General features: G+C 45.8%; 1 protein-coding gene across 1 annotated transcript in view; it reads right to left on the bottom strand.

Annotated features, from left to right (window-relative positions):
- si:dkey-215k6.1 (transmembrane protein 132C) overlaps nucleotides 1-20228 on the bottom strand; it is a 92883-nt gene that overhangs the window by 12064 nt on the left and 60591 nt on the right. The window contains exon 4 of the mRNA XM_062543867.1: nucleotides 13599-13742. Coding sequence (XP_062399851.1) covers nucleotides 13599-13742 — 144 coding nt within the window. The remainder of the gene's footprint in view (nucleotides 1-13598; nucleotides 13743-20228) is intronic.

The raw sequence follows: 20228 nt of genomic DNA, 5'->3' as shown, positions 1-20228 counted from the left end.
ACCTATTTGAATCTCTGAATTGCTGCTAACGGATGACTTGTTTCTCTCTCGAACAAAAAAAAAGTATTGAAAATATCTGAGACTCAAAATTTCAGTGCTTAGCTGCTTGAAGAATGTTAAGCAGATTTTCAATTTGGCAAACAATGCAGATTATTTCAACTTCCTTGTGACTTCAAAATCATTTCAAGGTTGCTTGCTTCAGACTTCATACACACACCCTCACTGCACATTCATACCTAATAACAATCTTACGAGTTAAATGGCATCCTTCACCAAGGCCTCTCCACAGACCTACTCCCCCCACCAACGAGTTACACAGAATAAGGCTTCAAATGTAAATGCAATCAGGCTTCTCGGGCCAAGTATACGCACACAATGAATTTGGTCCCTGCATTTATCCCATCCGTGAATTAGTGAACACACACCACACACAGTGAACACACAGTGAGGTGAAGGACACACTAACCCGGCGCAGTGAGCTGCCTTCATTCAGCGGCGCTCGGGGAGCAGTGAGGGGTCAGGTGCCTTGCTCAAGGGCCCTTCAGCCGTGGATGTGGGCATGGAACAGCAGTGCTCAACCACTTCCCCCACTCACATTTTTCAACTGGTCAGGGAATCGAACCAGTAACCCTTCGGTTACAAGCCCAAAGCCCTAACCAGCAATAGGCCACGGTTTGGCTTGATGACACATGATGACACATGAGCCATCTAAATAACAGGGAATACAGCATGCAACTCAGGAATAGATCGCCCAATTGGTGATGAGGGGTAAAAAGGACACACAACCTACTGACTGAACTTTATAGCTTGTCTACTGGCACCTACTGGCCTCTTGTTAGCAAAGGCATGCTCATTCCTATGGTGTGCATGTCTCTAGTCTAGCAGCTGTCCTGTCAAGCTGAGAGAGACTGGCTCTGTCTAATGTGACTCCACAATGGGTCGCTGCCTTGACAATCTGCTGACGATATTGATACAAACTACACTGTCTGAGGAGCACGGAAGCATAGAGACATTTATATCCCTCTCTCCCGCTACCTATCTTTCTTTCTTTCTTTCGTTCTCTCTCTCTCTCTCTATCTCTCTCTTTTTTTCAGTGTCTATTTCTCTCCCCACCCTTTCACAGGACTGGAATGACAGTGGAATCTGAAGGACATTTATGAGGCTCTGTTGGCTGTCGAGGAGTGTGACGTTGCCCCGGGATACAGACCGCCCATCTCCCCGGAACACTGGCGCTTGGTTGCCGGCGGCAGCAGCGGTCGTCAGAGTGCGGCATTCCAGAGCTGTGGATGTGTCACACTTTTCTGACTCCCGCTCAGGGTCACAGAAGGGACACCAGGATGTGGCTTTAATAGAGTGCCTGTGTGTGTGTGTGTGTGTGTGTGTGTGTGCGTGCGTGCGTGCGTGCGTGCGTGCGTGCGTGCGTGCGTGCGTGCGTGCGTGCGTGCGTGCGTGCGTGTGTGTGTGTGTGGTGGGGGGTGTGTGTGTGGGTGTGTTAGTGTGCGTGTGTGTGTTTGTGTGTGTGTGTTTGTCGGAGGTCATGTGTGTGTATCTGTGGATGTGTGTGTGTGTGTGTGTGTGTGTGTCTGTGGATGTGTGGGTGTAAACATGTGTTTGTATGAGAGTGAATCAGTGTGTGTTTGTGTTTGTGTTACAAATATATGTGTGCGAGTGTATGAGCATGTAAGAGTACACGTGTGCGTGCGTGTATGTGTGTATGTGTGTGTGTGTGTGTGTGTGTGTGTGTGTGTATGTATTTTGTGTGTTCATGCTTATGTACTGTGTGTGTATGTGTGTGTGTGTGTGTGTGTGTGTGTGTGTGTCACATGTGTATACATGCCTGTGTGCTTTTGTAGGCATCCTGGCCATGTGTTTGCCGGAGTAACGTCTCAGTGTGTGTGTGTGAAAGCTAAATGCCACCAACCAGTGCACACACACCGAGACACACACACACACACACACACACACACACACACACACACACACACACACACACAGACACACACAAACACACACAGGCTTTTCATGAGTGCAGTGACCCCCTTTCATCTCTTCTCCCTTATCATCCAGAGAGCTTTCAGGGCCCTGCGATACCTACCGATGCTTTACTTCCTGTCATATTTATCCCCAATACAGGCTGAGACACGGTCTAATGACACACACACACACACACACACACACACACACGCACACCCACCCGTATCTCAGCACTCTCATGGTCTCATACTCAGACTCAAGGCTTCAGTGGAGCAGAGATCAGTGTAGGTTTTTTGAAGCAAGCGGTGCCTGTTATGAAGGCTATCAAGTCACTTAAATACACAGACATCACACGAATACCCAGCTCAACCACCACCACATACACACACTAAAACTGTGACAACACTGTGACAACATTATGAGATGCTACGACAAAGAAAATATCATATAATTACACTGTAATAATACAATACATAGGTGAGACAGCGAGTCATTTCAGCATATCTACAGTTTTATAACTGCACTGTACACTGCACAATCACAAGTTGATGTATAAAATCCAAATGAATTGAAAATGAGACCATGATATAACTGTATAATTATATACGGCACAATCACTTAGCTAGTTGATGTATAAAATCCACATGAATTGAAAATGACACCATCAAGGGAATGATGGTGTTCAGAAAAAGACTAGTCATAAGATGAGAACTCTACTTCTTCATTTAAAGACAAAAAGAGTGTGAAGCTGATGAAGAGAGCAAATAGATATTATGTTGAATAGGCAGTGAGACAAAAGAATATTCATCTCCCCAACACTGCGTTTGAATGAAACGCGCCACAATTAACTGATATGAAGTGGTAATGAGCGTCGGCAAGCAGATGAGTTTGAACATCTTTTTGTCAACCGCGATAAAAGCGCTTCTTGTCCACACAGTGTGCTCTGACGAGCGGGAAACGATGGTGACAGTCAGATGTCTCATATGCTCAAGGACGTTATTACGCATCCCCCCCACTTCTCACTCATTACTAACGACACGGCAGGAGGAGTTCTTGTCTTTCCATGAGGCCTGTTGTCTGCCAGAGAGAGTACCATTCCTGTGTGCTCCATTGACTGAGCCGTTACCCATAATTCCATCCTTCTTGCCAGGAGCCTCACCATCTCCCCTCTCTCCCTTTCATTAACTGTTCTTCATCAGATTTGCTCAAGTCTCCCTCTCTCTGCATCTCTTTCACTCTGTGTCTGTCTATCGGTCCCCCTATCTGTGAGCCTCTCCTTCACAATATCTCTCTTTCTCTCTCTCTCTCTTTCTGCATCTCTTCCACTGTGTCTCTCTATCTTTCTCCCTATCTGTGAGCCTCTCCTTCACAATATCTCTCCTTCACTCTCTCTCTCTCTCCCTCTCTGCATCTCTTCCACTCTGTTTCTCTAATCTTTTTCCCTCTCTGTGAGCCTCTCCTTCACTCTATCTCTCGTTCTCCCTCTCTCTCTCGCCCTCGCTCTCTCTCTCCGCTCTCCATCTATATTGAGAGGCAGGTGTTGGTTCGGCAGGGGCTGGGATATCAAAGCTGGCTGGCCCGCTCCTGAGTGTGGAGAGGCATCTGTCGAGGCTGCCTGTCAAGGGCCATGCGATTAGACAGGAAATCTGCAGCCCTAATGGCGCCATAATGAAAACGCGCAAAAAAGCGCCCGCCATGAGTCACACGCTCCTCCATAATCCAAACAAGGACAAACGTGTCACATCCAATAGCTTCCACCTGTATATGAAAATTAAATAGCGCCGGCGATTAGGTCGTTAATTAGCGCCGAGCAACATGTTACGAGTGCATCTTTGTCACACCCTGGCTGGCTCCTGCTTCTTTTCCCCCGAAGACGTGTTTGTGCGTGTCGGGTAAGATATGTGACTTTGTTCTTTTTCTCGCTCCTCTTTTTTTCCTCCCCCCCCCGCTCCTCCTCCCTGTGACTTTTTTTCTCAGTTTCCAGTGCTTGATGGCATACTCTGCAGCAGCTGCGCAGGGCAGTGTAAACACATTCCCCTTTGTCAACACAAACAGCTGAGCCATGGGTTTGATGACACTGAAAAATTGATTTAATCTCTGTCTCTCTCTTAAAGAGCGGGGTGGGGGGATGGCGTGGAGTTGTGTGTGTGTGTGTGTGTGTGTGTGTGTGTGTGTGTGTGTGTGTGTGTGTGTGTGTGTGCGTGTGTGTGTGTGAGGAGGGGGGGCTAGAAAGTGCATGGCAGCACAAGGTTCTTCTGCGGAGCAGAGGCCAGACAGCTGTCCCCACAAAAAAGCCAAAAGAGAGAGAAAGAGGGAGAGCGAGAGAGGGGGGGTGAGAAAGAGAGTGTGTGTGTGTGTGTGTGTGTGTGTGTGTGTGTGTGTGAGAGAGAGAGAGAGAGAGAGAGAGAGAGAGAGAGAGAGAGAGAGAGAGAAAGAGGGAGAAAAAATTATGGTTGAACCGGAACAAGGATGAAGGCTACAGTCTCACTCCCAGAAGAGGACATTCGCATAAATCGTTCAGAGATTTGTTTGTGTGTGGGTGTTTGTATGAATGTGTGTGTTTGTGTGTGTGTGTGTGTGTGTGTGTGTGTGTGCGGGGAGGGGAGGGGGGATACATACCCTAAACATCTCCAAAGCTATTAGTAACAAAATTTCACAGCAAAGTACAAAATTACCAAGGGGAAAATGCACTGTGCTGCAATTCAATTCCAATGGTTCACACATCATTTACAGACTCCGATTACGCAAAATTATCTTGTGTTTTCAGCTTTCCCCATCAATTTTCTGTAAATACATCTGAAGAGAATGGAGGATTTCTGTTTTTTCAAAAATATGAAAACTCTCAGTTTTATGTCTACTACATAGCAACAACACCAGACAAGCCACAATGACTTTGTGTGTGACATACAATGCTTGTAGTGACATACAATCTCTCCACTAAAAAATGACTATAATTCCAAACACTGTAGAATCAACATGTGATAAACATGTACATGCAGTAAGTAGAGATATAGAGGGGATTTAAAACAGCTGTGTGTAAGGAAACTGCACAGATACTCTTGAGAAACATTATTTTATGGCACAATGTAAGGCATAATGTATTGTCCACCAGTCATTATTGGAATAAGTCCCACCAGGGTGAACAGGACTTGGTCTTGCTTTGTCACGAAGGAACTTATGTAAGGGATAATGTATAGAACGCCGGTCATTATCGGAAAATAATTCCCGACAGGATGAACTGAACTTTTGCTTCGTCCTGAAGGGAATTATTTTCCGATAATGACCGGCGTTCTATACATTATCGCGCTTATTATACGGCAACTTGCCAAAACGGGAAAAGAAACTTATCTCAATGTGTCTTTAGCAATGACTTGGCTACCATTTCGTGGCTTCCGCTACAACTAGCAGAGTGAACCCGTTGCCATTGGCAGCGGTCATTATACCTTCGGAGCGGTCATTATGCAAAAATAACAGACCGGTAGAACGTTGAGAGGCCCATTCAAAGTGAATGGGAGCTCCCTCAACATTCTAGAGAGCCGTATAAGAAATTCAAATAATGACCAGTGGACAATACATTATCCCGCTTATTGCAGTATATGGCTATTTGCCAAAATTAGAAAAGAAACTTCCCACAACGTGTCTTCTTGTAATGATTTAGCTACCGTCTCAAAACAAATAGTTTGCCACACAAATACATTTTTAAAGTTCCAGATGTTGCCTAGCAAAGTCTTGCTTGCAAAGTATTGCTTTCATTTTCAAAGTAGCTCCATTGCCATAAGTGAATGGACTACTCAGGGACTGATATGAAAGACTTGAATCAGAAGCATAAAACCCATAGCCACTGGCACTGCTAATTAATTCTTTGCAGCGGTCATTATGCAGAATTATCGGACCTCCAAATGTTGGGAAGGTCCTTTCATATTAATGGAACTTCCTGCAGCATTCTGAAGAGCCATGTAATACATTTAGTCAATATATACTGTATGTTAAAGAAAGCAACCACTCAACCAATCAGGACGTGTTTGTCTTCTCATTATCCACACAGTATGTGCAATCAAAATATGTTCATATACACACACTAACACGCACACACACACACACACATACACACACACACAAATACAGACACACAGACACCACACACACACACACACACACACACACACACACACACACACACAGACACACACACACACACACAAACACACACACACACACACACACACACACACACACACAAACATACACACACTCACCCACACATACATTTACACAAAGACACACATGCGCACATACACGCACACAGCAAACCTCCCAGAACTTCAGCGTTTGCTCTCCCACACTGTGACAAATGGTGGATTATTCAGCTGACAATGCAAAACATTGCCGGGAGCCGAGATAGACCAATCATTTCATAGGCCCGGGCATCAAATTACTCGGAAGAATTGGCACTTGCTTTGTGCCAGGCCAGGGGAGAGTGAAAGAGGAGGAAGCGATAGAAAATGGAAGACGAGGCAGGGCAAAAAAAAAAAAAGAAAGTGCTTCAAAGCAGAGACAGCAAGCAAGAGGGGCAGGTGAATTCATTTCCTGGATTGCTGGGGGAGCGGTGCGGGCACCTCCTTTCAAAAAGCAAAAGCAGGCGATGAGAGGTCTTTTCAGAGTAAAAACGGGGGCTGGATCTTCCTTGTTATTTCCCAATATTATTTCCCGAGCAGGCAGCTCCGCGTGAGCCGACGGGGGCTGTTACCGGGTGCTGCCGCCCGCCCGCCCGCCCGCCCGCCCGCCAGACGCCACCGTCTTTTGTCAGCCGTGCTTCGTCTACGGGAGGGACCCCTGCTGGTCGTAGCTGATGCATTCACGCCATAAATCACGCCTTAATCCCAGTCATCCAACCCCCCCCCCCTCTCCCCCACACACACACCCCACACACACATCCTAAAACAACTCACTGCAGCCGCCGCTGCCACCGCTCCATCTGACCGCACTGAGTTGGACTAAATTGGAATCTAAAGGGCCTCTCCCGCTCGGGAGGAGAAGACAAATATTTAAATTTGGAGCATTGAATGTGACATTGCCCGAGGCAGCTGGGTCCCCTGGCACCGGAGAGAGAGAGAGGGATTTCAGGGACGGCAAACTTTCTTTACGCGTTTGAGATTCCATCGCTCAATCATATCCTATGGGGGCAGAGCGCATCAATCCACCGAGCAGTGCGCATTTTTACGAGCCTGCCAGGCAGGCTCTCCCAATGAAGCCAGACGACGTTAGCGCTTCCCCCCACGTTATCATCCTTATATGTTTAGTCTAATGGCATTTCTTCTGAAAAATCATAGGGATAATCATATCGCCCGTCACCTCGCATTTACCTGGAACCAAACTGGTCCCCAATGGCCCATTCCAATGCAGTGTTGATGGTGGAGATGGAGGGCGTGGGGTGGGAAGGAGAGAGCAATATTGAAACGATAGAAAGACCAAAAAAACAAAGAGGATGAAGACAGAGAGACGATCCTTGAAGTTTACAGCACATGCCAGCCCACTCGCTCACTCGGTATCTCACAGTAACGGCGGGCGTGGAAATGAAGAAAAGATACAGAGAGGTGAGAGAGAGGGAGAGAAGAGTGAAGGAGGAATAAAATAAGAGACAGAACACAGGAGTCAATTCTGCACGTTTTAAAAGATCTAAGCAGAAAAGAAATATGAAATAAGAAGACGTAGGAGAGTGTGGGAGACACAGACTTGAGGACCTAGAGGGACACGGAGAAAGAGGAAACCAGAAAGAGGACTCTGGACTTAGTGGCAAGAATGAGATTCAGCCATTTACATAAGTATCTGCATAGGGATATAAGTCAAATGTGGCCTGAATGTGTCTCCGGGTATATTATTATTAGTGGTATAAGCCTTTCCAGACCGTGTCCCCGATGAGCATTTGATGCAGTGAAAACAATGTCCCCCCTCGTAAGGGGAGAGTCGAGACAGCACAGCTTCAGCTGGACTTCCCCTTGACTTGCTCTGCGCAGCAGTAATGGCACTTCAGTGTCACCACAGTGAGCTGCAGGGATCCGGTGCGGGAAAATGGACGCTAAACGCTAGAACTGAGAGCCATGCGTCATAATGACATAATGGATTTCTGAACAGCGAGAACAGAAGGAACGTGAGCCGCTGAGAGAAAATTCTATTCCATCAATGCGTGGAACATATCAGAAATTGCCCATTTTTTGTAGGGCACAAGCGTAGTGTCTGACATTTATAGGCTACACACTTTATTCGAGTTATTCTAGGAGCTAACTGATGCTAGCCTTATGAAAAATGCAATCTGTTGTGCCATTTCACCTCAGCACCAAACACAGTAAAGCTACCTATCGACTCCCTACATGAAACGTAATATATCGAAGTTTTAATAGGTGGCCATTATTGTGTGCAAGAGGCTCTGCTGGCTGGGATAAAAATTTTGGTTCAGGTGCATGACTCCTTCAGAAAATGTCCTCTTTGGTGTGACAGGGCACATTTGAATTCTGCCACGCTCCCAGCACTGGGGGCTGGGGGGGGAGATGGCTCTGAAAGAGCTGTAATTGGTGATGCACACGCTGGTGTGCAAACACAAGGTGCCTGGCACTGGCAGATCCCTGCATATCAAACAGGAGCCCTTGTCATTATGGAGCAGGTGACGCTTTACCTGCAGCCTCTGTGTGTGTGTGTGTGTGTGTGTGTGTGTGTGTGTGTGGTGCCTGCCCCACTTTCCCCCCCACCCTCAGAGCTGCTGTTTGTGTTTTGCATTCATTGTTTGTTTCCCCATATGGATCCTATCAAGCCATTACTGCACACACACACACACGCACGCACGCACGCACGCACGCACGTACGCACGCATGCAGGCATGCACGCACACACGCGGCAAGGAGATTTCCTTAAAGTGCGAGACAAAGAAGGAGCCAGATAATTCCTCCGTAGGAACCCAGAAGCCCCGGTCGCATTGTTATTTACAGTAAACGGAGTCTGAGGCTTTCTTCCTTAGAACTTCAACCTCATTCAGTCATACTGCTTGATGGGCTTTGTAGTTTACTAATATGCAAACTGTATGCCTTTCGACCCCAATCTTTGTAGATTGGATGCCATAATGCACATAATTAGCTTCTCCCTGACAGATTCTTTTACAGCCATATTTATTATCACCATTGTGTGTGTAGAATATGATGGCTAACACTTTAAATGCTGATAAGCTCTGAGATGTATTTATTACTGCGATCGCTCCCGGTCCATGGCGCATCTGTGAAAGACTCGTCGTCACCTGCGATGGGTCTAAATGTGCGGTGAGGGACGGGCGGAGGAGAGGAGGAGGGACAGAGAGAGCATTAGCGTCGGCTAGTAATGGCAGACTGTACCACTGTGTGCGACTGATGGCACGCTAATGCACAGCAGAAGAGCCATAATGGTTCTCGGGAGGGGGGACCCAGTTGGCAGGGGGCGGAGGAGGGGGGGCGGGAGAATGGCAGGGATGGACCTCTTTCCACGGAGAGGTGACCGGGGAGGGTCAGGCCAGAAGTCTCTCGGAAGCTGGCAAACGACCCTCCCTTGACCGGCGGCGCTCCCTGGGCCTGAGTTACAGTTCAGCGGAGCGAGGTGTGTCCATTACGGAAACGGATCAGTGTCCAGGGAGCCTTTTCAGCGAGAGCTGCTACGAGCCTCCTCAACAGGCTCTTTGGGTGGGGAATGTGTCAGCATTGTAAAGTAATTACAGGCTAATTAGTTATTGATCTGAGAGCCAGTTACATTTATGGGGGTTTATAGTGTGTGTGGGGGGATACAATGGCTCAGGCTGAAGCCTTGTATGACAACCTTGTACTCCCCAGGGTTTCTCAAGGTCACTATGCCCTTCAGTGTACTCCGCGTTCTGGAGGTGAAATCATACTGCTCTTTTCTGAAACTTCCATCAAGTGTTAATGGTGTCAATTTACGAAATCTAAACTTGTCTTTCAACAAATCACTCCACAACTGCATCCTGTGTTGCTAAATGCTGAGTGCTTTATAAAAAAGAGAATGATAGACATAGAAGATATTCAACTGTATAAAGCATATAGAAAGATAATACCAGTATCAACTTGCATTTAATGCATCTGAGTGCAAAGTTCTTTAGTATTCTGGTATGCTGCTAACAGATGGACCCAGACACATTAAATGAGCTGTGAAGGCAACCCCCCCCCCCCACACACACACTTAAATACATCAAAACAAATAATATACCAAAAATTAACTTAGTAAATAATTAAATAAAAGCCAGCACAAATAGAAAGAAGAGATTAGCCTAATTCAAAATGAATACAGGTAAACAAAAGAGAACATAAAAGTAAGCCCGTCAGCAAGTAAATAGATAAACACATGGAAAGAGGCGTTGAAACAAGTTTTAGTCTTTCTAGTTTTTAGTTGCTAACACAAAGTGATCCCCTGGGGTGTCTAGCTTTGCTCTTACACAAACAAAGACTACACTAAACTCTGGTCATGTCAGTTGACCCAGTCAGTTTACATTTCAGGCCTTAGACCTCTGAAATTCGTCTACAAAAAAGAGCCAAAGCTGCCATCTTTGTTTTCATATAAGGAGATCCGGGTGTAAATTGAAGCTAACTACCTATGGCAATACCTTTACCTATTTGCCATCTTAACATACCGAAGATCACAGTATCCACTCTAAGACAGAGGACAAAAGTGTGTTGAGCAAAACGTCTGCATTTCAGACTTCTTCGTCCCCCCGAGAGTTTAACAGGTGAGATAATTCAAATACCCCAAGTTATTTTCCCATAGAAGCCCCCCCCCCCCCCCCCGCAAGATACCGGATCTCAAAGATGGCAGCTTGCCGCTTTTTTGTAGGCGAACTTCAGAGGTCTATTAGAGCTGTATCTGGAAAACGCCTCATCTGAATGCCTATCCAGATACACTATGCATCTCACTGTTCTCGGCTAAGGTGTTTCCTAACAGGGACTGACAGTGAACTGTTTCGGATGTGAACTGACGCACCACAAGCCAATAAATGGGGGCTTAAAAAATCTGTTAAATCAATTTAAAAACAATTCCAAAAATGGCCTGGTACCATTTCAAAAGGGGCTTTTTAAAGCGGCTGAAAGATGAGACAGGAGGGAGGCCTCTTTTCTCTTCGCTCTTTCAGGGCCAGTCGGCTGATAACCTGCCTGGCTGAGTCTGAAAGGAGAGAGTGATGTGCATGGGAGAGGCTTCTGCCGGCTGCATGTTAGCGCTCTTAAAGTCTATTAGACGGCACACACAGGAGCGAGAGGTGTGGGTATTTGCTGTGTGCTGCACTAATCCACTTACCAATTCATTCACTTTGTCATCAGAGAGCGTCCACAAACACACACGCACAGGCGCACACACACACACACACACACAGGGACACACACACATGCACACATACACACAACACACAACACACACACACACACACACACACACACACACACACACACACACACACACAAACACACACACACACACACACACACACACACACACACACACACGCACAGAGGTTCCCAGAGAGTTGATGCTAATCTGGTAAAGTTTGATCAGGTTAGGAGCAGAAGGGCTGTCTTGGGCTCCTCTCTCCCTCCCACGAGCCCAGTGTAGTTGCTTCGCTTGCATCTCATACTTGTACTGTATCTCTGCCCCCTCCCGCAAGAAAGGTGTACACACACACACACACACACACACACACACACATACACACACCCACACAGAGATAATCTACACAGAGACAGCCACAGAGCCTAGCTTTCTTTCAGAGGACACTTTCAATCATGCCACCAGCTGAGACGTGTCAAACAAAGCATCCGCTTTATTAAATGAATGTCGGATCGGAAAAAAGAAAACGATCAATCTGTAATCCTCTTTGTCTTGTATGCTTGGCACCCGCCTTTCCAACAACCCCTGCTCCCCCTCTAGCCCCCCCCCCCCCTCACATCTCTACAACAAACACACACACACACACACACACACACACACACATACAAACACACACACACAGAGACACCCCCTCCTTTCCCAGACGCCAGCTACCTCTCCCTCTTCCTCTTTGTCAGATTCAATTAGGACGGACATTACTGGGGGAATCTTCACAAGAGCCAATTACGTGCGTAACCCCTCCACGCCGGGCGCTTAACGCCGCGCCGCTAAACAGCGGATTTGAATGCTAAGCCTCTAGGACCACTGCTGACAAGTTTATTTGTGTTTATCGAGGCACCCATCATGAGCCCACCCTTCAGCCCATGAAAACGCAATTAAGAAACGCAGGAAACCACGGCAACCCTCGCACCCTCCCCCCCACCCCCCCTCCCCCCCCCCCCGCCCCCTCCGTGCGTAATCCACGGAGCCGCCCGCCTGCGTCCTCTCCCACCTGAGCTGTACCAGGTGATTGTTCTGACATGACATTATGATTTAGTAATGCTGTAGTCCTGGGGTCTCTTCATGTGATAACTTCCATTTGCCCTTCGTGGGCAACTGAGGTAAGTGTACATACATATTTATGAAGGCCGATCTAAACTCATGTCAGCCATCCTGAAGGCTGCTAATGCGGTCATAGCAGTATAGTACAACATTTTACTGTTCCTATTTCATTCATGTTTTTAATAGAAAATGGCATCAATTTTTTAGCCTTTAATGCAATGTGCTGGGGAAAATAGTACATCTTAAAAACTCCTTAATTATTACCTTTGACAACAGCATTGTCAATGTAACAGTCTATTGACAATTTTAATAAGGTAAGTGGTTATAACTACCAGTAGGTTAAATTCAACAGTTCCCCTTGGGTCACTTTCAGAGAGAAAATTATACCCTGTTAAAAGGCTCTAGGAAAATCTGTCAAAGCCAAAGGTATTTGTTTGCCTCTAATGTAGGTTGTCATGTTGGCTGTTTACAGTTGTCAATTAGGTCACACACAGTTCCGTTTGCTTCATCTTTTCCAAGCGACAAACTTGACAAGGAATTTCAGTTCAATTTCCCACCCGAGGCACCCGGGCCTTGTAACACACATCCTTTCTGCTCCGGTGCTTTGCCCCGGGTGACAAAGGCAGCAATTGAGAAGCAAACGTTAGCGCTAATAACACGCTTTGTAGCTGTAGTTTCTTCTCTGCTGGTAGGGAAAACGCTTCTTGCTCGGCCGTATTGATTGTATTTAAAGAGCCACCTTCCTTCCTTGTAACAGGAAATTGCTTCAATATTGAATCTGTCGGAAGATCCAACCTCTGTTTTTTGGGCAGAGTCCAGGACCGTGTCAAGCCAAACCAAAAAGCTCGAAATGGCATTGTGCTTCTGTCAGGGCTATTTTTACAACATGCATACATATGCACGTTTTAGTGGATCCATGCTACAAAGGAGTAGGCCTACATCTCAGGCTGTATGGTTACACGGTGCAACAACAACAGCGGTAATACCCTTTGAGGTAGGCAACAAGATTAAATGTGATGGGAATCTTCACCGGGAGAGATAAAACTAGAGAGAGAAGACAAAGATCAATGGTGTGGATTTAAGCTTGAGTGAGTGCGGTGTGTGTGTGTGTGTGTGTGTGTGTGTGTGTGTGTGTGTGTGTGTGTTGGGGGGGGGGGGGATGCGGAGGAAGAGTCGGCTACCTTCACCACGTCTTCATCGGTGGACGCGCAGCCCACCATGCCGTCCACCTCCCTCACGGTGCCGTCCTGCTCCACCGTCACCAGCTTCACCGGGACGGAGACGCGCTGGCCAGTCAGAATGGCAGTGTTGAGGATCTCTGTGTCCTGAGAAACATGAAGAGTGACATACAGAGAGAGAGAGAGAGAGAGAGGGAGGGCGAGAGAGAGAGAGAGGGAGAGAGAGAGAGAGGGGGGAGAGAGACAGAGAGAAATGAGCATTGTTTACCCTCATCAAAGGTTTACTTGGTAATTCCTGTAAAATGGCAGAACATACGGTAGCCCTATACAATCACACTATACACTTGGTATACATACACTGGTTCATTGTATGAGGGTTTATGCATATGTAAAGATATGCGTAAACCTTAGTAAGACCCCTGCATGTCATAGAATAGTAATGCATTTGTAACTGAAGCATACAACAGTGTTGTCCGAAAGCACTGAAGTCAGGGAGATCTAACCTTACTACCTTAACTCTGTTAACTTTCTCCTCCAATCCAATCTCTCAGAAATACTGGGTTATACTTCTGTTATATTATCTCAAACACATCTTGCATGCATGAATAATTTTGGCTCAGAACATAACAAAACAATGAAAAAAAAAAAAAAAAAACTTGCCACTTCAAAATGCGCAAGAGCATAATCTGAAGGGTGGCATTTATGCATTTATGCAGATGATAACAAGCACACAAAGGCTACTGGATCAATATCACGACCCCCGCTCATTGACGTGAGGACGTTAGCTATTCATTACAATCTGAGCCCCCCTCCTCTCCAGAATGAGCAATGAGCTCTCCTTCCGTGGTTATTTAGGCGCATATTAATTCTGGTATTTACTGTATAAATATTTAATGTGCGACAGCCCACCCCGACACTTCCCCCCAACCCCCCCCAACCCTCCCCCCCCGGGGAGGTGACACAGTCTCCTCCGGCTTTATCCAGGCTGGATCACAGAGGGACCGGTGGCCGTTCGGAGTCGCCAAGCCGGAATGACATTTCAACTTTATGAAAAGCCCGGTAATTGCTCTGAGAGAGCGGGTCAGCCTGGACGGCCCCATCAGCCGTATCCGTGGCAATTACGAGCGCGTGTGTTACAGCAGGAGGCTCACCGACGACCTCGCTGCCATGCAACACACACACACACACATACACATAGACACACACGCACATACACAGACTGCAAGCCAAGCCAGGGGAAGATAGGGACCAAAAGAATGGGTTTCCACTGGTCACAGACAACGAGAGGAGAAGAGAAGATAAGAAGAGAAAAGAAAAGAAAAGAGAAGAGAAGAGAAGAGAAGAGAAGAGAAGAGAAGAGAAGAGAAGAGAAGAGAAGAGAAGAGAAGAGAAGAGAAGAGAAGAGAAGAGAGGAGAGGAGAGGAGAGGAGAGGAAAAGAGAGGAGGGGAGCAATATTTTACTCGTGCCTACTGTAAAAGCTCCTTTGCCTACTCCATGTACTCCCTAGAGCAAAGGCTTTTATCTCACTTCCACACACACACACTGAACCAACTACTGTATCATACTATGTATCTTTGCTGAAGCTCCTTAGGCATGACATGCATGATTATGGTTCATGTTAAGGCCTTTTATTCAGTACAACTGTATTATGTATGTATTGCATCATGTGAGGCTGCTGTCTAGCAAAGACAGGAATCCATCTTCCTTCTCCTGATATCTACAAATCATTTCCAGGAGACGTTCTCCTGGAGAGCGACAGATTCCCTTTGTTCCTTTTCGGCATCAGGGACTGCGGCGTGATTTCCATAGACGGACGTGACATCCAAGCGCCTCACTCTGCCAGTCGTCGTCGTCGTCTCCCTTGATATTTGACTCTCCCGGTTTCCGTCTCCAGAGTGCTGATTTGAACAGGGAGCTACAGACTCGAATCTGTAGCAGTGTTGGTCCTTATGGGAGTGTGGTGGGGAAAAAAGTAGATATATACAGCAAAACTTTTGATTCCTCTTGCGGCTAGCTGAGCACTGTAGCAGCAGCGCTAATCAAGATAGACTCACTGCTCTACCAAGGGCCACCAACTGAGCAATAACAAACAATTAGGTGCTGCCTCCCCATTGCCACATGCAAACTATATGATCAGTTGATTAATTACTCAGTCGGTCTCAGCAGAGTATATGAGCGCGGTTAAGTGGGACTGCAATTCATTAGCAACTTCTGAAAAGTTGATTTACAGTAAAGTTTACTTTGAGTATAGTCTGTATCGTAGCCGTTTTTATTCGGATGATAAGGTGCCAGTTACTCTAATTAATTACTTTTAATTACTTATTAACATTGATGTCAATGTGATGTCAAAGGTACATTGTGATTTGTTACATACAATACTACAACACGCTGAAGAGGTGAGGGTTTCAGTACTCAACCACCCCCACCCCCCCATTCTTATAGCCAAATAAGCTTGATTGTCTTTATGTAAACGCTAAACGCTAAAGATAGTGGATATGAAATCTAAAGTATTAAGTAGTGGTTAGAGATGAGAGGATAAGTAAGAGCTGTAATTTTTCCCTACGGCAAAAGTAGACATGAATAGGAAATGTCTTGTCATGGCTATTGCTGCATGTGTACTCTACATGGACTAACCTAAGGCTGAAAGCGAACAAGATCTTTGATCTGATGAAATCAACAAAGCCTCATCTATATCATTACATCAGACCACAGGCAAAATGTTGTACTTAAAACATGTGTACCCAGTTTCAGTTACAAAACAAACATACTTACTACCCTATCAAACTGGAGCAAAGGGAGTCTTTCTTTACATTCACAAACTCACCCTCAAAGGCTCCCATTTTGGGTTAGCGCTTTGACTTCAGAGTGCTGCGTCCATTTTAATCTGTCGCAACATCAAATCATTTGACCACACCGATTAAGGTGTCAAAAAACACCATTTCTCTACGCTGCAATAAATGATAGTCACAGGACTTTACCGCTAATCTCTTCACATCAGTTGTGCAAATATATTTCACACTTTCAGGAAATGTACAATCCTTTTGATGTCTCCAAAGAGAAAGAGAAAAAAGGGGAAGAGGAATGGGGAATATTTCACGCTTGTCCCAGCAAATTACTATGTGCTCCCCCACATGACATGCATTGTGCAATCTTCAAAAGCAGCAGCTTGTTGTCTGTGGCACTGGATAGAGATAACGCAGTTTGACTGGTCACCTGCGTGCAACCAATGCATTAGCGAGCGTACGGTTCTACTGAGACTAATCGGACCATGACCGCCTCAGAGACTCGAGCGAGGCCTCCTCGACAGGAGCAGGCCTACTGTACAGAGCAGAACGAGGGCGCGGAGAAAGACCTACAGTATCTGATCCAATCAGATCATTATGATTACAGTGTTATGAAGATGCCACGCAAATTGTGATACATGGATGCATGTCAAAAGGGGCCATGGAAAAGATGGGGTAAAAATGTATTAGTTAATTATTTTAATTAATAGTTAATTAATACTGCAACTCTTTATAGAAAGACAACTGGAATAGGAAACATACTCTAACATTTGATAATGTTTAGAAAAATGCATAATAATATCCAATATCTTCTGGGTACTTCTTGAAAGAGGAGTGATGACTAACATATAATACCCACTCAGAAAAAGGAGAATGTTTTGAGTTAGCAGTAGTTGTGTCATCAGCATCATCAACACAATAAGCAATTCTTACTGGGAAAGTTTCATGTGTGGCACTGTGTTGTGGGGAGGGAAAAAAATCATTTTCATTATGTTACATAACCTAACCTGGCAGACATAATAATGCGTCTTGTTTTGTCAGCTCCTTTCACAGCTCAGATAACACGTGAGTGGGCTATCGCTGCGAGTCCGTCTGGAGAAATTGGGGATTTAATTTTGTGACTTGCCTGAGCCCCCGGCCCCCTTAGCTTCATGCATCTGATTTCCTCTAACGGTCCTCACTATCGCCACGGTCCAGCGCCTGTTTACACCTTACACCAACCAATTTACTCTCTTAGGGTAGACCATGACATTTATTTAGGGACGACATGCTATTTAATTGGTACACAAAGACACAAGCTCTCTCTCACGCATACACACACACACACACACACGCACACACACGCACACACATATACACACATACACACACATACAGTACACACACACACATACACACACACACACACACACACACACACACACACACACACACACACACACACACACAGAGAGTGAACAAAGCGTACACAACTAAACGCACCCTGGTAAATCTTCAGCGCATCTGGCACAAGGTGCGCCATTAGGAGGAGCAGCCAGCATCACCATCCAAATTAAGGCTCTTGTCGCCACGCTGGACTAACTGATAGTTTTTCTCGTCGCGCGCTGAACTCCAGGAAACTCTCGTCGCAAGCGAGGCACTCCAAAAAGCCGTGACTTCCTGCTAGAAACTCTTCACCGCGCACACGCTGACAAAAGGCAGTGAGCGTCGCCTCTGAAAAGGATAGGCCTAAATCAGCTCCGTAAATAAATTGGCATTTGGCATGTCATTACGATGCCAGCCTGTTCGAGAGGGCCGTTGAGTGAGGAGCTCGGAGCACAGCTGGGCTTATTAGCCAGTGTCTTCTGCCCATTTGGAGACTGTGAGTGCTCCTGAGCCCAAATCAATTGTGACCCTTGATCATATTTTGTGGTCTGCCAACTGCCAGTAATCCACTTATCTGAAACCATTTCTCTCTCCACTGCACGAGTGCTACTAGTCAAAATGTATCTCAGAAAATGTAGCTATCAATTGTGTAGCATGCACAACATTATGTTCAAGACTGTTTTGTAGACGAGACTAAATGTGTACTGGCAAGAGCTACTAAAAGAGTGTAGCATCAGTGCTGAAATCTGATCCTGTCAGTATTTTATTTTACCATTATGTTACCATTATCGTTTTCCTTTTGTGTGTGAGCTTTTGCCCTCTAACAGGCATTTTAGAGTTCTTTCTTTCGCACAGAAGAGACATAAAAATGATTTTTTCCACCAATATACTTAGTCGAACCAACAAAGCCAATGTGTTCTTAATCCAGCGGATACTACTGTAGGTAATGTGTCGTAAGTTATGGAATTGTTACATGTATTTGTACAGGTGTATTTTAGATTAGATTAGATTCAACTTAACTGTTATGGTACACAGTATTGTGTTACAAGTACAAAGACAATGTGATGCAATTCAGTATGTGATGAGATCTCAGTGTAAACTGACAATAAAGTAATATCATATTTTAGAATTCTCCACTTCTGCCTAACTTTAAATATTGTCAGTGTAGCCTTCCTCTCAGACTTCATTATTCATAACTGTTCACGACTTTTTGCTGAATCCACTGGAGGAGCAGTCACACCAATCCCATGGGAGAAGTGGTTAAAAAAAAAAGCTCACTTCACTGTGAGATTGGGTTGGACTTGTACTGTTGTGTGAGTTCAGTCAGTACGAAGGACCACGGCATGTACCACCGCACTGAACAGAAATACAACAACACTCCAGGACTTCCAAAAGAAAACCGTCCTGACAAACACGGCGAAAGAGGGCAGCGGTCCCCGTGGCTCGGACCGAGTGACCCCGAAGCCATCAATAAAGCATCGTCGAGACCTCGGGCCTGAATTAGTGATCTATCTATCTATCCGAACAGAATGGCTCACCAACTTCTCCCAGACTCTGGACAGAAACAGAGGAGGGTTGCACTGCACTGCACAGCGGACTGCACATAATCACCGAGGAACCAGTGATGTATTTACCTCCGTGTGCTGAGCGAGCACGCACGCAGCCGAGACGTATTCATAAATAGTAGAGGAGGGAATAGGTAATGGCCTGCGTCTGTGTGTACGGAGACAAAAAGCACTGCGGCGTGTACGCGTAGGGCTGCTCAGGCACCCGTGCTTAAAAAAAAAAAAAAAAAAAAAAAAAAAAAAAAAAAAAATGCATTTCATTACAGGCCAATAATGACTAACATTTCTGTCTGGTCGATTGCTGTGCACGCGGAAAATGCTGGAAAACACGGGGCTACTGAAGCTAATCAAATGCCAGGCTAATTGGTTAACGAGGGGTTGGATGTGAAAGCCTAAGGCCGGTGCCCTTGTGTGACAGACACTTCGATTCAGCTGGCTACTTTTGGCTAATTGGGTTGGAGGGGGCGTGCTGGGCCACTAGGTGGGTGACCGGGAGCCAGGGACTGAAAACACATCTTGCTAAGGGGACAGACATACAGTACAGGAGGTGTAGTATCACAGACATTATGATTTGTACTGTATTTGTAGTGGATGTGAATGTGGAAATCATGTTTGTACACAAACACACACACAAATTCTCTCTCTCTCACACACACACACACACACACACACACACACACACTCTCTCTCTCTCTCTCTTTCTCTCTAGCTTGTGGGATACTGTCACACTTAATTCCTGTTCCAAGTGTTTTCATTGACGACTGCTTGACAAAGCACCGAGAGATGGCGCAGACACATTCCAACAATGACACTCAATAAATGTCACTTAAACCAAATGACATTGCTTTGCTCAATAGTAATAGCATTTAACGCGAAATAATCAAAACCGTCCCTTTGCCAAGAAAGCATTCATCAAACT

This window comes from Sardina pilchardus, chromosome 8, assembly GCF_963854185.1.
Source record: "Sardina pilchardus chromosome 8, fSarPil1.1, whole genome shotgun sequence".
NCBI classification, from domain to species: Eukaryota; Metazoa; Chordata; class Actinopteri; order Clupeiformes; family Clupeidae; genus Sardina; species Sardina pilchardus.
Note: the sequence above shows the minus strand (reverse complement) of the source record. Positions and strands in the feature narration are given on the sequence as shown.